Source organism: Leiobunum rupestre, chromosome 11, assembly GCF_980474605.1.
Source record: "Leiobunum rupestre chromosome 11, qqLeiRupe1.1.hap1, whole genome shotgun sequence".
Classification (NCBI taxonomy): Eukaryota; Metazoa; Arthropoda; class Arachnida; order Opiliones; family Sclerosomatidae; genus Leiobunum; species Leiobunum rupestre.
This window is the reverse complement of record NC_143394.1, coordinates 28,494,749-28,510,770: the sequence shown is the minus strand read 5'-3', so window position 1 is coordinate 28,510,770 and position 16,022 is coordinate 28,494,749. Positions and strand designations below refer to the sequence as shown.

Below are 16,022 nucleotides of genomic sequence, written 5' to 3'. Positions count from 1 at the left end.
ATTGAGGTTGAAAATTTAGACTACCGGAAGCAAAGGTTAGCCACTAGATGGCGATCACTACTCAAGATTTTTGCGTCTTCAATCCATTTTTTTTCTCATTTGTTCCCGCCCGAACTAGTAAAAGATTCCAGTTTACGCAGTTTACGTTACATTGGGAGAAATCATTATAGGCGTGCCTGTTTTTACGTTTTCATTCGTGCCACGTTTGAAGCAGTACCAAGCGAACGAAAATGATAATTAACCTTGCATGAGTGATTTTTGGATTATCCCGATAAACCACAAGAGGTTGCGTCAGCCTTTTCAACGTGTACGCTTTCGGTAAGCAAAGCAAACGCTTCTTTAGCCTAGGCCTAGAAACTTATTCCTTGTGGTTTTTAGCCAAAAGTCAAAATTTTAAAGATAAATATAGGATCGCGAATACTTAGGACCATTATGGATAGTGTGGTCGATTTACAAAATGCTATTAAACAACAAGGAGACTTGGTGAGACAACTTAAATCCCAGAAGGCCGACAAGGCCAAAGTTGATGAAGAAGTGGCCAAGCTCCTAAAACTCAAAGCCCAAGTATCGGGGGTTAATGGTGTTGATAATACACCCCAAAAGTTTATCCTTAAAACCCCAAAGGGTACCAGAGATCATGGTCCTGTGCAAATGACCATTCGGGAGCAAGTATTCAATAAAATTATCCAGTGCTTCAAACGTCACGGGGCTGAAACCATCGATACTCCGGTTTTTGAACTCAAAGAAACTCTAACTGGAAAATATGGTGAAGATAGTAAGCTTATATATGATTTGAAAGATCAGGGTGGTGAAATATTGTCTTTACGCTATGATTTAACTGTACCATTTGCTAGATATTTAGCTATGAATAAAATAGCCACCTTTAAGAGGTACACCATTGCTAAAGTTTATCGGAGGGATAACCCTTCGATAACCAGAGGAAGGTTCAGAGAATTTTATCAATGTGATTTTGACATTGCTGGAACTTTCGATCATATGCTACCTGATTCTGAATGTGTACGCATCATGTATGAAATACTCAATGAAGTAAAGGTTGGGGACTTCACCATTAAAGTAAATCACCGTCAAATTTTGGATGGCCTGTTTGATGTTTGTGGAGTTCCATCGGATATGTTTCGTACTATCTGTTCATCAGTAGATAAACTAGACAAAACACCTTGGGAAGAAGTCCGCAATGAAATGATAAATGAAAAGAATTTGAGCCCCGAAGCCGCTGACAAAATAGGCACTTTTGTCCAAAAAAGTGGTGGATTGGAATTGATTCAAGAATTGGAAAAAGCTGATCAACTAGGTGAAAACAAGACTGCTATGAAGGGATTAGAAGCTATGAAACTACTACTAAATTATTGCGATATTTATGGAGTCAACCAGAATGTCCTTTTCGATATGAGTCTGGCTCGTGGTTTGGATTATTATACTGGAGTTATATACGAGGCTGTCATCAAAGGTCACGAATCAGCGTCTCTGGAGGAAGATAGCGGAGTAGGAAGCGTCGCTGGTGGAGGAAGATATGACAATTTAGTAGGCATGTTTGATTCTAAGGGAAAAAATGTACCTTGCGTCGGCCTTAGCATTGGAATTGAAAGGATTCTAGCTATCATCGAAGCTCGTCAACAAGCTAACAACGAGAAAATCAGAACCACTGAAACAGAAGTCCTAGTAGCATCTGCGCAAAAAAATTTGGCTATTGAGAGGATGAAGCTCTGTGCCGAGTTATGGAATGCCGGTATCAAAGCTGAGCATTTACCGAAGATGAATCCTAAGTTGCTAGCGCAGTTGCAATATTGCGAAGAGCGTTCAATACCATGGGCCATTGTGATTGGTGAATCCGAGCTACTAAAAGGAGTCGTCAAATTGAGAAATGTCAATAGCAGAGAGGAAGTGGAAGTACCTCGTGAAGATTTAGTTAAAGAAATTAGGTCTAGATTACTAAGTTAAAGTAATGGCATTAGTTAAATTTAATAAACCTTCCTCCTAGTTTAGAAATACGGGCCTTTGTCGTTTTTTTTTACTGAAACCAAAAAGAAACAGATTTTTTAATGCTATGTATTTAATGTTTGTTTGATTGTTATTTAAATATTAAAATAAAAGTGTTATTCAAGAACTCTCATAATAATTTAAGGAAATATGTTACTTTTAATGAACATTTCACAATATAAAAACCTTTTACAATATACTTGTATACTGTTTATATATAAAACTCGTCTAGATCCAACATTCTTTTGTTAATAGATTAAAAAGCATATAACATTGTTTTTAAATGGCACAACTAAATGTATACTAAGCCTACATCAATAGTCTCTTTAACAGAACTTTTTCAATACACCGTACACCCACTGACACCAGTCTATAATACTCTTCAGAGATCTTAGTCATTCGAGATTACAATATTCAAATTATTTATTATTTTAAAATCTGAGATTAAATCTCCACTACGCTTTTTGGGAAATATACATTACAACTAAATAGGAAATAACCTTTACTCAACTGATTTTATGAAGGACTGTAAACCATGTGGAAATATACCGATGGTCATAGATATTGCACTAGTTAATTTACCGTGACTTAATAGTGTGTATTTACCACAAATTATAATGATTTGAGGGGTTAAAAAACTGACAATTTCGAATACTGAAATATTTGAAACCCATTTTTTAAAAAGTCTCACAGGATTGTGTGTTATTGTACTTTTTTTGTAGTTTTTGAGGTTTATGAAAAAATAAGAACATGGCACCGTAAAAATATTGCAAACAATAATATGTATAATATAAATAAATTTTTAAGTAGTCACAAATAGGTCTGCCTGTACAAAATAAGTTCTAAATGTATGGTTTAACAACGCATGCAACATATAAGGTCCCCGAAAACTGCTAAAATCAACTCGTATGGTTGAAATGCGCAGTACTAATACGGGTTTTTCCCATTACCGGTACTTTAAACGCCCACTTAAAACTTATTCTTTAGAACTTAAAAGCCTAAACAAAATTTTGCTGCAAAATTATTTCTACTGATAATAAAAATCAATGTGTAATACCTATAAATCTAAAAATATTTTTATTTTGTTTTGAACCTTCAATAAAAGGCACATTAGGAGAGGGAGGATAATTTTACAAAACAAAAACTAAAAATAATTATCTTGTAAACTTTGATCTTTTTTAATGAAATTTTAATTCCGTGATCCCCTGTCATCTAGCCTGGAGAAAGTAAAAGATTTTTTTACGTACAATTATTCTCAGCTAAAACCCGGGGCCATTTCCGTTTATTGGAAGAAAAAAATAATGCAAAACTTAAGCATTTTTTTTAATGTACGCACAATAATCCTTCAAAAGAAAGGATTCATGTGTGGCAAAAAAATCACCGTTAATCTCGTTTTTCAGACATGTCACCTATTGTCGTTGCTTGAAGAAGCACCCTCAGATCGTGTTCTTGGATTGGGATCAACCTGAAATTAAATTTGAAATGATTAAACAACTAAAAAATCATTTTAACAAAGTGAAATTTTTTCAATGTTTACCTCTGAGTAAGCTGGTGGAGGTTGGTACTGATAATCATGCACATACGCATACATTGGTGTAAATCTAGTATCGCCCATGATATCTCCATCATCTTCCTCTGTGATATCCACTGAACCATCCACGCACTCCGCATACGTTGGTGGAGCTAGAACGTAATGAAAAATACAGGTGGTTATTTTTGCTTATATTCTTGAAAGTCTGGTTTATGGAAATTTTCTTTTTTGCACCCAATTTGCATTTGATTAAATTCAGTTATTTCTTATTACCATAAGCACTGTTTACTGGTATATTTTCTTCTACATTACAGTTAATTTAGAGTTCATTTCAGTTCATTCAGTGTTTCATTTAAATAATTAGTTCTAAAATGAGCGACTAAATTAAGGGATTGTTTATGAAGAAAAGTAAGTATGATATAATTTCAGTAGTAGAAACCAATGAAAGCATAGATTTGAACATGAATGTAGTTAATCACCTTTCATAGTTACAACCCAATTTGTGTAAGAAATGTTGCAATTTTATAGATTGGTTTGGTATTATCTTTAGTTGATTTCGTAATAATAATAAATTTTTACAACTTCCCCTAAATTAATAAAATTCTTACGTTCTACAGGCGGAACTGGAGATGCAATATCAATGTTTGAGTCAATCTCGCTGTAAGGCGGTGCTGGAGGATAAAATACAACTCTGCTTTCGCTGGGAGACGATAAATCTTCGAAGGTTGGAGCACCAACGTGGTGATAGTGAGGAGGTCGAGATCTTAGAGGCACCGTTCCAATTACAACGGGTAAGTCCACTGATAAATTATAAGCTCCGGGTATTTGAAGAGTTATCTGAAATGTTTGAGCAAAATCTTTATCTCAGCTATACAATCATGTGTAGGGGTTTAAAATAACTAACTCTGACTGCGTAGTCCACTCTGATGAGACAGCAATTAATGATAGAGGGTGAAACTGCTGGGATTTTTAGTAATTGGGCATCCCAATTTGCCGTTCGACCCGATTGAATGGCCAACCCTGTTACGATGGTGAATTTGCAGTGGCGCGTACGTGATTTTCCACCAGCTAAAAAAGTTTGGGTTTGGTGCAAAGTTGCATTTGGAATGATGGTGCGATTAGAGAGATTTTCAAAATCTGCCGTTATAGCGATTGATTCGCCTGAAAAACAAAAATGAATTATTAATTATGTAGTAAAAATTCTTAGCTAATGCTACTTCACGGATCTAAGAAGCTGTAAAATTATATTACACAACTCCTCAATCTATCATGGGAAGAATTTATACTTAAATGATACATACCAGGGCAGTACCCTTTACGGTCTGTTCTTGCGTAAAGGGAGATGGGTCCCGAAGTACAACACCAGCAACATAATGTCTTCTCAATGCTATTTTCCACAGGAATCTACAAAAAAATAACATTTGTAAACTAAAATAATGTTAATTTTATCCTAATCCATAGAAGTATATAGGACATGTATAGATATCCTTTAATTTACGACTGCTTTTTCTGTTCAACATTCGGAAGAATTTATCCTCACCATTGTGATAAATAAATCACAAAAGTTTCCAAGTGTTTGCAGATGGTTTAGCTTTGACCTAAATTAAGACCCGGGTTTGCTTTTAGGGTAAATATTGTACATATATCTATATACTTTACATTGAGGGCGTATAAAACTGGGTTTAACGTAAATATTAAGAGAGGCTCTCCCTTTCTCCACTCCTTCGTAGTTTTAAGAGCTTGTGTATCTAGGGATCTTTATGAAACCTTCCTTGGTTGGCGGTTTACCCAAATCACGCGAGCAACGACCACTTTTCCCCTGAGACTTCTTCCACAAAAAGCTAAGATAAATAACGCACCCTGTGTACATTTTTTAGCTAAGAAGAAAAAACTTTATCCGCGGCTCTCTCCAGCTTTGGAGAAACTTTCAAATATTTACATCTCTGGAATGACTGGTGTAGTAGTAAAGGAAATTCTTAAAATTTCCAAACACCAAATCTTCAAGGTTTTTAACAAGTGCTTGTGTTTATCAAGTGTGTTACATATTTTTTTAATATGCGTAGTGATGGATAATTATTACGTGTATATCAAGCATAAATTTTAATTTTAATTAATACTTTCTAATATATGTTGCAATTACTTGTAAGCTATTTGATTTTTAAGTATTTATCGATTTTTTACCAAGTATCGTACATTTTTCTCTTTGGTGAATGGGATTCATATAAAGCCTATGGGAGGGAGATAATTTAGTTTTAGATTTTTTTTCAATATTTTTATGTAATTCTGATAATTTTAAAGCTTAAGATTTCTTTAAATTTCATGGGAGCCTTTATTTATAGTTTTATACCCAAAAACATTGTAGAATTAGTTAGAAGACAATTATAAACCCGATTATTTTGAGTTTACTTAGGTTTTAATTTACCAAATACTCGGTCCTGTTAATGTCGATGGGACTTATCACAGTAAATGCTTTCTTCGTCTTGTGGTTAAACGTCCATGGTTTTTCCATTTCGGCTTTGAGCCAGTAACGAATGCTACCGTATTTGCCTTCGAAAGACGTTGAAATGCCACTGCAATTTACGGAGAACATATTAAAAATGCCTGTTAATTAATTTTTAATTATCTTACCCCGTTGGAAGTTGAAACGAAAAAGGAAATTCATGGTGTCCATCTGAAAGGACGTCACGGCCATCCCCACTCTCTGAAATTGAAATAGATACAAATTAAGTTAAGAATTATGCATAAGACTGTTGTGAAGAGATAATAAAACAAATTAAGCGTTTTTGAATTCCGTAGAATACACCTTGGGAATTAATTTTATCCTTAGTTATCCATTCTCTAAACGTGATTTTAGCCCCAAAAAGGGAGTTGTTTTTGCTTACTAGAGAAGCTACCATTTTGTATTTGGAATAAATGAACTACTTATTAACATTGAGAGCACTTTTTGAAATAAGAAATGTGGAAAACAGTTAATTTGGCACATACTAAAAAATAAATGGTGCAATAGCAAAAAGTCTTAGGTGTGTATTTGTATTATGATATATTCCGCGTCTTATTCCAAGATTCGGAACTGCTAGGTTTAAACGTTGAATTAGATCATTCGTCATCCCACAAAAGATTTGGCAAGCGCATCTAATATCTACTAATATCTTCCCCTTACATGTTTTTTTTACTGGTTGAAGGAAAAAAAGCTAAGATAAAACATGTTGAGGAGGAAAGCTCGCTGTTGTTTCCTCTATATCCCGGTAGGGGGAATGCCAATTAGTCTAGCACGGTTGATTTAGATTTTCCAAACTCCCTCTGCTCAGGGGAGATGGGGAAACGTCTCCATCCTCCTCTAGAATCCTCTTCCCATTCATCCCCTCTCAATATCCCCCACCCTCTTCAACTTTTTTGTTTTAGTCTTGGCTGGATGATTTTTCTATTTCCAAATCTTCGATCCCAGCCAAAAGAAGTTGATCGAATTAAAATTACTAAAAATACTCCCTCGCTATCCGTAATAATGTACTGGGTAAGTGCGGTACAAGAAGGTTACGAGATAAGATGCCAGCTTAGCCCAGCTACGGTTGAAAGGCAGGGCGACAATAGACTTTCACTACAGAGATAATAACCTTACGTGAAAGTTACCTATAAAAATGCGAATGAATTTTCATTTCAAAACTGATTGTTTAAAAAAGGGAGTAAACAGGTTTTTTAATGGATAATCAAATCATCGAAAAGTGAAATGAATAATTTTTGGGAACACGCCTACTATTTTTTTGTAATACTACTTATTTTTTTTGTAATCCTCATTTTTTTGGTAATCCTACTTATTTTTTGGTAATCCTTCTCATTTTTTTGGTAATCCTTCTCATTTGTTTGGTAATCCTTCTCATTTTTTTGTAGTCCTACTCATTTTTTGGGTAATCCTTCTAATTTTTTTGGTAATCCTTCTCATTTGTTTGGTAATCCTTTTAATTTTTTTACGTAACCATTCTCATTTAAAAAATTGCCTATTAATAATCTTTAATTCTGTTTAGAAAATAATAATTAGAGATTTAACTTCTCTATTATCTTTTCCAACAAGAGACGTTAAGTTTTTTTATTTCCGTACGGTAGCCGATTTTTGCCTCTTCCAATTTGCCGATATTTATAGTAAGAGATGATCAGGCTTCCGATCCTCCTCTAACTGCTTCAACCAAGGTCTAATTATCAACCTTATTAAAGGCAGACTAATACCTAATTCGCTCGCTTTAAAGGTACTTTCAACTTAGTCCCCACCCTTAAACTCAATTTTTTTATCCCGCTGATTTTTAAGCATCAGCCGTGACGCAACCCGAACGCCACCCTCTCCTTTACAGCAAGAAAAAGTCGAAATGTAGTGTGCCAACTGATTTCAGCTAGAACATTTGTCGCCTGGTATAGGAAACTTCAACCCCTTTCAGTCTTTTAAACTCTTTTTTTATTCCCCCCTCAACGCCAATGGATTTCACCTGGCATAGAAAATATTAATTTTCAAAAGAAGAGAAAAATTCTTTTTATAAAGCTGGTTTTTTTGGCTTCACCACGCGTTTGGCAATGTTCGAAAAACTCAATTATAATTCCAACGCGAATTTTTCCACTTCGTAAATTTCGTATTAACGAAAATCCTCGCGCACCGTAACTGATATTTTTATTTATGATTAAAACTACGGAATTTTTAGATGGTTTTCCTTTCCGAAAGTCGTTAATTTTCGGTTTTTGGACTAAAATTTCGAATGTCTATTCTACCGTGTAGCATATACCTATCTGTCTACTTTAGTTTAATTGCTTAGTAATAGACGTGATTCGTCACGCTCTCGTCTTTACGATTTGTTTGCCAACCCGAACTCTAAATCATCTCAGCCGCTTAGAACGCAGATGACGCCACTCAAAATTGTCACTTTTTAAGTAAACATTTTAGTTTTATTCAAATCAATTTTTTATTTAAATAAATTTTATTTATTTATTTTTAGAAAAGTAATGAATTATCTTGCTAATTGATTGATATTAAGATCGCCGTAAAAGTAACTACGAATTATGAAAATAAAAGTCTAAAGAATCGTTTGAATTTTCCGAGAAGTGGGAAAGTTTGGCCGAGTCACGTGGCTGGAGGGAAGGAGCTACCTGAAATTAGATCCGAATTTTCAAACGATTGTATGGCCCTTTAAATGCTAGGATCATGAAGTTAAATGATGTCATAATTTATTATTAATTGTTATTAGTATTATCATAAGTCTAAAATATTATACTATAAGTTTGTCATTATATGGGGAATATTTTACTGAGAGCTAGTAACGGAGTGACGTCATCACAAGAAGAAAATATCCCCCTAGCGAGGCGCTGTCAAAAAGGCTACGTGTGACGCGTTAGCAAGCGGACGCAAAACTGCGACGAAGCCCGTAATGCAGTCTGTCTTGTGAATAGCTCTCAGTAAAACTTGCATGTGAAGAATAGGAAGTGTCACACTAGTGTTAGAATATTATACACTTATGGTATTATTTAAATAAAAATAAAACTAATAATAGTATTATTTATTAATATAATTATGAATTATAATACTTCTGTCAGCAAATTCAAATTAAAAAATGATCTTAACTTTTTTGGATCTTTATCAAGAGAGGGAGGGGAAATATCCACTTTTTCAATTTCCAGATGGCGCTACAGACAGATTTTGAAGGTGTTTCCATTCTAAGAAGTATATGATCATGGCAGCGTTTTTTGTTATTTTTTTTATAGGCAATGGAAATGAAATTTAAATAATTTAATTTCATTAAATTACTACTTGTTATTTGGTTGGTTTTTCATTGAATAGTTCTTTAAATAAAGGATCATTCATAGCCGATTATCGAGTTTGTGCTGCTGCGACTGGACATATAACTGGTTTGTCTATGGTTTCTCTTTATGCTGCCGAAGCTGTGAAATTTCCATGCATAGGTCTGGCAGCATTTTTCAACAGGGGGGCAAGACAGTCCGTAAAAGACAGGTTTGGAAAGATCCGGATTTTTCGATAAAAGCCAGAAATCTTATAATTCCTATAAAATCCTATATTTTCAAAAATGTCCTATAACATCCTATATTTTTAGCAAAACCCCTAAAAAGTCCTATAAAATCCTATAATTTTGATATTTTGCCCATTTCAAATCCCGCCACTCAGTTAAATTCCTAGAATTAGCTATAGGACAAATTCCTGTATAAAGTCACTCTAGTTTATACTTTTGTTATTGTTAACATGGTTAGCTACTAGTATATTTTTGAGATGAAATGGTTCAATAGTTTCTATTTTTCAAGTGAAAATCAAAGATTTATTTCACTAAATATAGATTTGGTTTTTTAAATGCATAAAGTTAGTAAATGAAATAGCATATATAGTCCTATAAAATCCTATCATTTTGTAAAAATAGTCCCATAAAGTCCTATATTTTTAGAAATATATTCCTATTTTTCCTATAAAAAAATTGAAGATTTGAGTGGGGGCCCTGCAGTGGTTTTAATTGGATATAACAGGTTTTGTTTTTTCGGTTAGAGCAGGCTAAAGTGTAAACAGCCTTTTTTACTTGTGTCACTCATTTCTAAGGAGGAAATGGTCGGTTGTTATTGTTGTAAATTAGAAACTAAAGAAAGTAAGCAAAATAACTAAATTAAATATTTAAATTCTTTTGATTTCCCTTTGTTTTTGTTCAGGACGCGCCGATCGAGTCACCGAAGCCAGGCAGTGAACTTTTGAACTTTAAACCTATCGCTGTCCTCCTCAATTAGAGGATAATTTGAACTAACCCCAATTTGTTTAAATATGAAACAAAAACTTAACTAAATAATAGCTATTATTTTAGTAAAATATTGTAATTTTTTTTAACTAAGCCAAAAAATCAGGATTTTTTCAAGTGGCTATAGCCATTTTTAACCAGGTGGTCAAAACCGGTATGGCTGGTTCAATGCCAACCCTGGTCAAAGAGGAGGTTATTTAACCGCCTATTTAAATTGCTACAGGAATAAATTTTTCCATTTTTATAATAAGTTAATGTATTTCAATCGAAGAATTTTTTTAATTTTACCAAGTAACCTTGGTTTTCTCCGCACATAACATTTTTTGAAAGTTACAATATTTTTATAGCGACGTTGGTGACACGAGAAGGACATTTTTGGACAGCTGATGTACGTGTTTATTCTTTAATACCAAGAATGTATTTATGTTCACAGAGAACATGTATCCGCAAGTATAGCTTCTATTTTTATGATTTCCGAAAGATCATTTCCGCCACACCCATATTTCCGACGATCGTACCCGAGTCTCTTCCCCCCCTACCGATAGAAAATGGGAGAATAATTACACCAGGAAAGGCAAAGGGGCGTGGCTTTTATTCCGGGAATCACGATACTAACATGGTGCTGTCCATATTTTATCTATTAACCCAAATACATATTTGTTTATACCTAAATCACGTGTAGTATTTTCAAATAACTTTTCCTACTGCCTATAGCGATATAAGACTCATTTTATCATTTCTTGAAGATTAAAATCGAAATGTTACGAAATTTGGCTGTAGAGCCAACGCTGACAAATGCTCATTACCACGTTCCATTATATAATGAAATTGGTCTATAAGGGAAGGAATATTTCGAATTGGGAGGCAATCGGAGCTGCTAATTAAAAAATAAGGACAAAAACAAACTTTTGTTTTTGTCTTTTCATGCTATTTGATCAAAAAAGCGTCTTAAAGTACTACACTCTAATAATAGATCTCGAACAAATGGAGCGCGTCGGGAGGTAAAAATAACAATGATACTGACGCTTTTAATTTTAATGAACCCACCATGGAAATAGACCTACATACCTCGATAGAAATAACCTTAATTGATACTAAAATCGAAGGCTAGACAACGTACGATTTTAATTTAATCTCAATTTGATTTATCGCGAAGCATATAGGTCATTCTGGCCACGCCAAGGTAACTACTTCGGAGTTTAAAAGCAATTAAAAGTGGTTGTAAGTTTTCGCGTGAATAAATGGCAGGGCTGCCAACAGGTCCCTAGAATACCAAAAAGTCCCAAATCTAACCTAAAGTGCCCTGTTTTCCATAAAACCGTGGAAAAGCAATACCCGTTTAAAATATTTTTAGACTTTTATTCAAAGGGCAGTTTTTCAAAATGGTCAAAACTAAAACGTATCGATACATAATAATTATTACTTAGTACGCAAGCCAGTGTTTGTAATAATTAAAAAGTATAAAATATGTAACTCCGAATTAGTGTAAAATTATATGATAGAAAAAAAGACTTCCACGATTAGGGCTGTGCGAGTACTCGACCTTTTTTAAATACTCGAACTCGACCCTCGAATAAGTAATTGGATAATACTCGTCGATTACAACAACTCTGAAAATCATCTCCACATTTTCATTATCCCTAAGGTTAAATAAATACCTTCATGATTTAAATAAAGATTTCATTTTGTTTAACAATCGTCCATTTTTGGTACTTCCAGGGTTACCACACGTCAGGGAATTTAAAAATGGGCCTAAAAAGTCGGTAAAGGTCAGGGAATTCAATTTTATCTTGACACTTTTTAAGGAAATTTTACTCCAGATCTATGGCAAATTATTATTTCAATTCTTGAAAGGTTTTTTTAACGTTGAAAAAAACTGGATTAAATTCATTAACTTCTGTCTAATTTTGGCCTTAAAAAGCGAGTTAAAAAGTCAAGGGAAAATTACTTAAAATGGTCAGGGAATTTGAATCTGTGAATATTGTGGGAAACCCTGACTTATTTTGTCTTATTTTCCCCTAATTTTTTATCAGATTTCGCTGAAATTATACTTTCTTAAAGGGGAACGGCCAAGCTTTTCCAATTATGGCGTTATTTCCGTATTAAAAGATTAACAAGACGTTCAATATACTAACACGTACCTTTTTTGTCTTGAAAAAATAGCTTTTGGCCCAAAAAGTTGAAACGCAAAATAACGCCAGGGGAGTTTGAATTTTCGCCGCCATCTTAGGGGCTGCCGCCAGCGCCCCTAACTCCGTATGAGCGATTTGCGAATAATGCGAACTATCCTAACTTTTAAAATCGCGCAATTTAGGCTTAGGTCTCTTATAACTGGAACGCGCCGCGCTTCGAAACAAATTTTTTGCGTCTTCAGCAGCGCGCGCTTTTACGTAGTTTTTCTGTCTCACCGACTTCTCACCAGGTGTCGTGGCGGACGCGCGCTTTTCGATTTATCATTTCGTGAAATTTCTTTATTTTATTAAAAATTAACCACTCGATATTTTTTGATGCGATTTTCGCCATAAATTTTAGTTTTTAATGGGCTATAGGGTTATCTAACTGTTTAAAGCTTGACCGTTCCCCTTTAAGATATCGTTTTAAATATCCCCTCCAATTTTTTTTAAATTGGAGACGAGAAAGTAATATAATCGGAATGATTCAGATGAAACACGGTGCTGCTCAGGTATAGGCAATTTACGTCATTGGTCGTGTCCCATCTGATAAGTAGCACCTCTGCGGCAGCGAAGAAAGCGGCGCGATTGTTTTCGGTGGCGAACTAATTAGTGGCTTGGAGTTTGTCTCCAACGTGCCAGCGAGAGACGGAACCGAAAAAGACCTACTCATGATGAAAGAGCTTCCAAATTAAAAGTTGTTGCCGCCGTCATTTGAATCGAAAAGTTTTCAATCACAATTTCGACATCAATTTGGGTTTTTTAATTTAGTTACCAAATTTGGATCCACAATGTATTAATTAATTTGTGTTTTTAATTTTGGCACATAATTTGTGTTTTTAATTTTGGCACATAATTTGTGTTTTTAATTTTGGCACATAATTTGTGTTTTTAATTTTGGCACATAATTTGTGTTTTTAATTTTGGCACCTAATTTGTGTTTTTAATTTAGGGAAATAATTTGGTTTTTTTAATTTAGGGAAATAATTTGTGTTTTTAATATAGGGAAATAATTTGTTTTTACTTTAGGGAAATAATTTGTGTTTTTAATTTAGGGAAATAATTTGTGTTTTTAATTTAGGGAAATAATTTGTGTTTTTAATTTTGGCACATTTGTGTTTTTAATTTTGGCACATTTGTGTTTTTAATTTTGGCACATAATTTGTGTTTTTAATTTATGGAAATAATTTGTGTTTTTAATATTGGCACATAATTTGTGTTTTTAATATTGGCACATAATTTGTGTTTTTATTTTCGAGAATCGTTTAGGTACATAATTTGGATCCCCATTATTGATACTAATTTGGGATTTTAATAAAAAAAAACAATTTTAATCCAGAATTTCCAAATTAATTTTATTTCATTACTTACAGTTAGTTAGATCGAAATAATGATAGATTTAATCGTTATCTAAGGTTTGCTTTAAACTTTGATCTAAATAATGCTTTAAAAAGTGGTCTAAATTTAGTAAATTTTGCCTTAAACCGTTAAAAGCTATTTTGTAAACTCGTTTACCAAGGCCTATTTACGGTTATGCTCTGAAACATTTGATAAAATTACTCCAATTACAGGCTGGTCGATAATTATCGATGGATAATTATCAATGATAATTATCACGAGAATTATCGATATTTATCCGATGAAAAAATCATGATAATTATCGAATTAAATTAAAATATATGAAAACAGTTTTTAATGTTAAATTTAATAATTTTGAAAGCAATATCCAGCAGTATTAAGTACTTATGACATTTATGCTCGCATTTATGTAATGTTTACAACTATCCAAAATGAATTTTATCAAATTTTAAACTTTAAAATTTGAAATTGTTTTGAAACTTGAAAAGGCAATGTTGTTAATTCATCGGAATCATCGTTAAATTTTACAACTTAAATTACAAATATTCATAATTATCAAAAAAATCCGATATTTATCCAAATAATCCGATAATTATCCAAATAATCGGATTATTATCAAATAATCGGATAATTATAAAAAAAAACGATAATTATCGTATAAATCGGATTTTTTTATTTTTTCCGAAAAACTCCGATTTTTTGCCAACCCATTATTACTACAGATATTAAAATGTATGCAAGGCGAAAGCTTCATGCTCCGTAGAAATAGCTACGATTTGTATTTCATCGTTGACGTCATTTACACATAATTTTATTTTTATTTCCAAATTTTTTTTTTTTAATTCGTTGGGCAAGTAAGATCATTTAAATTCATAAGACAATTATATTTAAACTGCTTTATTAAAGTGATATTTTAAATTTATAATTAACGCTTTCTAAATTTTAGATAATAATTTAAGATAATTAATTATTTAATCGAATTTAGTATTTTAGATAATAATTTAAGATCATTCAAATTATTTAATCGAATTTAGTATTTTAGATAATTTCAGATAATTCAATTTAATCGAATTTAATATTTTAGATAATAATATAATAATTTCCGATAATTCAATTTAATCGAATTTAAAATTTTAGGGAATAATTTAAGATAATTCAATTTAATCGAATTTAATATTTTAGATAATATAATAATTTAAGATAATTCAATTTAATCGAATTTAATATTTTAGATAATATAATAATTTCAGATAATTCAATTTAATCGAATTTAATATTTTGGATCATAATTTAAAATAATTTAATTTCATATTTGGGATTATAATTTAAGATAATTTAATAAAATATTTTTGATCATAATTTAAGATAATTTAATTAAATATTTTTGATCATAATTTAAGATAATTCAATTTAATTTAATATTTTGGATCATAACTTAAGATAATTCAATTTAATTATTTTGGATCATAATTTAAAATAATTTAATTTCATATTTGGGATTATAATTTAAGATAATTTAATTAAATATTTTTGATCATAATTTAAGATAATTTAATTAAATATTTTTGATCATAATTTAAGATAATTCAATTTAATTTAATATTTTGGATCATAACTTAAGATAATTCAATTTAATTATTTTGGATCATAATTCAATTTAATTAAATATTTTGGATCATAATTCAATTTTATTTAATATTTTGTATCATAATTCAATTTAATTTAATATTTTGTATCATAATTCAATTTAATTTAATATTTTGGAACATAATTCAATTTAATTTAATATTATTTTGGATCATAATTCAATTTAATTTAATATTTTGGATCGTAATTCAATTTAATTTAATATTTTGGATCATAATTCAATTTAATCTTCTGGATCATAATTCAATTTAATTTAATATTTTGGATCATAATTCATTATATTAAACCCTCATTTAGGATACAAATATCAAAATCGTTGAAAAATACAAAAAAAAATTAATAATAATTGTAGATTTGATTTAATGAAAAATATAAAGGACTGTAGGGCGTGAGCGGCATCTCCCTGTACGCGCTGGCCGTATCCCAAAAATTCCTGAATTCGCGCTCACCCCTGTAACTTCAGCTACCCTATGAAACAACCCGCCTCGCCGACTAATGGGTGAAATGGCGAAAATACAACAGGGGATAAATATATATAAATAAATGGGGAAT

The 16,022-nt window shown here is 32.1% G+C and overlaps 2 protein-coding genes across 5 annotated transcripts in view; one reads left to right on the top strand and one right to left on the bottom strand.

Annotated features, from left to right (window-relative positions):
• Positions 1-33: 33 nt before the first annotated feature.
• Positions 34-9,302, top strand: HisRS (histidine--tRNA ligase). Of its 2 annotated transcripts, XR_016477467.1 has the most exons (3): positions 34-318; positions 4,147-4,320; positions 9,182-9,302. XR_016477467.1 is itself a non-coding variant. In XM_090164219.1 (2 exons), the coding sequence occupies exon 2, from the start codon at positions 433-435 to the stop codon at positions 1,957-1,959; it is 1,527 nt and encodes a 508-aa protein (XP_090020345.1). In that variant the 5' UTR covers positions 86-318; positions 379-432; the 3' UTR covers positions 1,960-2,191. The 2 variants fall into 2 exon arrangements, 1 of the variants encoding a protein (XP_090020345.1); XM_090164219.1 differs by lacking the exons at positions 4,147-4,320; positions 9,182-9,302 and adding an exon at positions 379-2,191 and having other exon boundaries at positions 86-318.
• LOC149922144 (arrestin domain-containing protein 3-like) overlaps positions 2,228-16,022 on the bottom strand; it is a 34,220-nt gene continuing 20,425 nt past the window's right edge. For 2 of the 3 annotated variants that reach the window (XM_090164221.1, XM_090164220.1), the window contains exons 2-8: positions 6,158-6,230; positions 5,952-6,099; positions 4,831-4,933; positions 4,434-4,690; positions 4,138-4,366; positions 3,536-3,681; positions 2,228-3,463 (exon numbers count right to left, since the gene is read on the bottom strand). In XM_090164221.1, the coding sequence (XP_090020347.1) occupies positions 3,404-3,463; positions 3,536-3,681; positions 4,138-4,366; positions 4,434-4,690; positions 4,831-4,933; positions 5,952-6,099; positions 6,158-6,230 (1,016 nt within the window). In that variant the 3' untranslated portion in view covers positions 2,228-3,403. Of the gene's footprint in view, positions 3,464-3,535; positions 3,682-4,137; positions 4,367-4,433; positions 4,691-4,830; positions 4,934-5,951; positions 6,100-6,157; positions 6,231-7,420; positions 7,440-16,022 lie in introns of those variants that run through there. The other variant, XM_090164222.1, reaches the window with a different exon arrangement.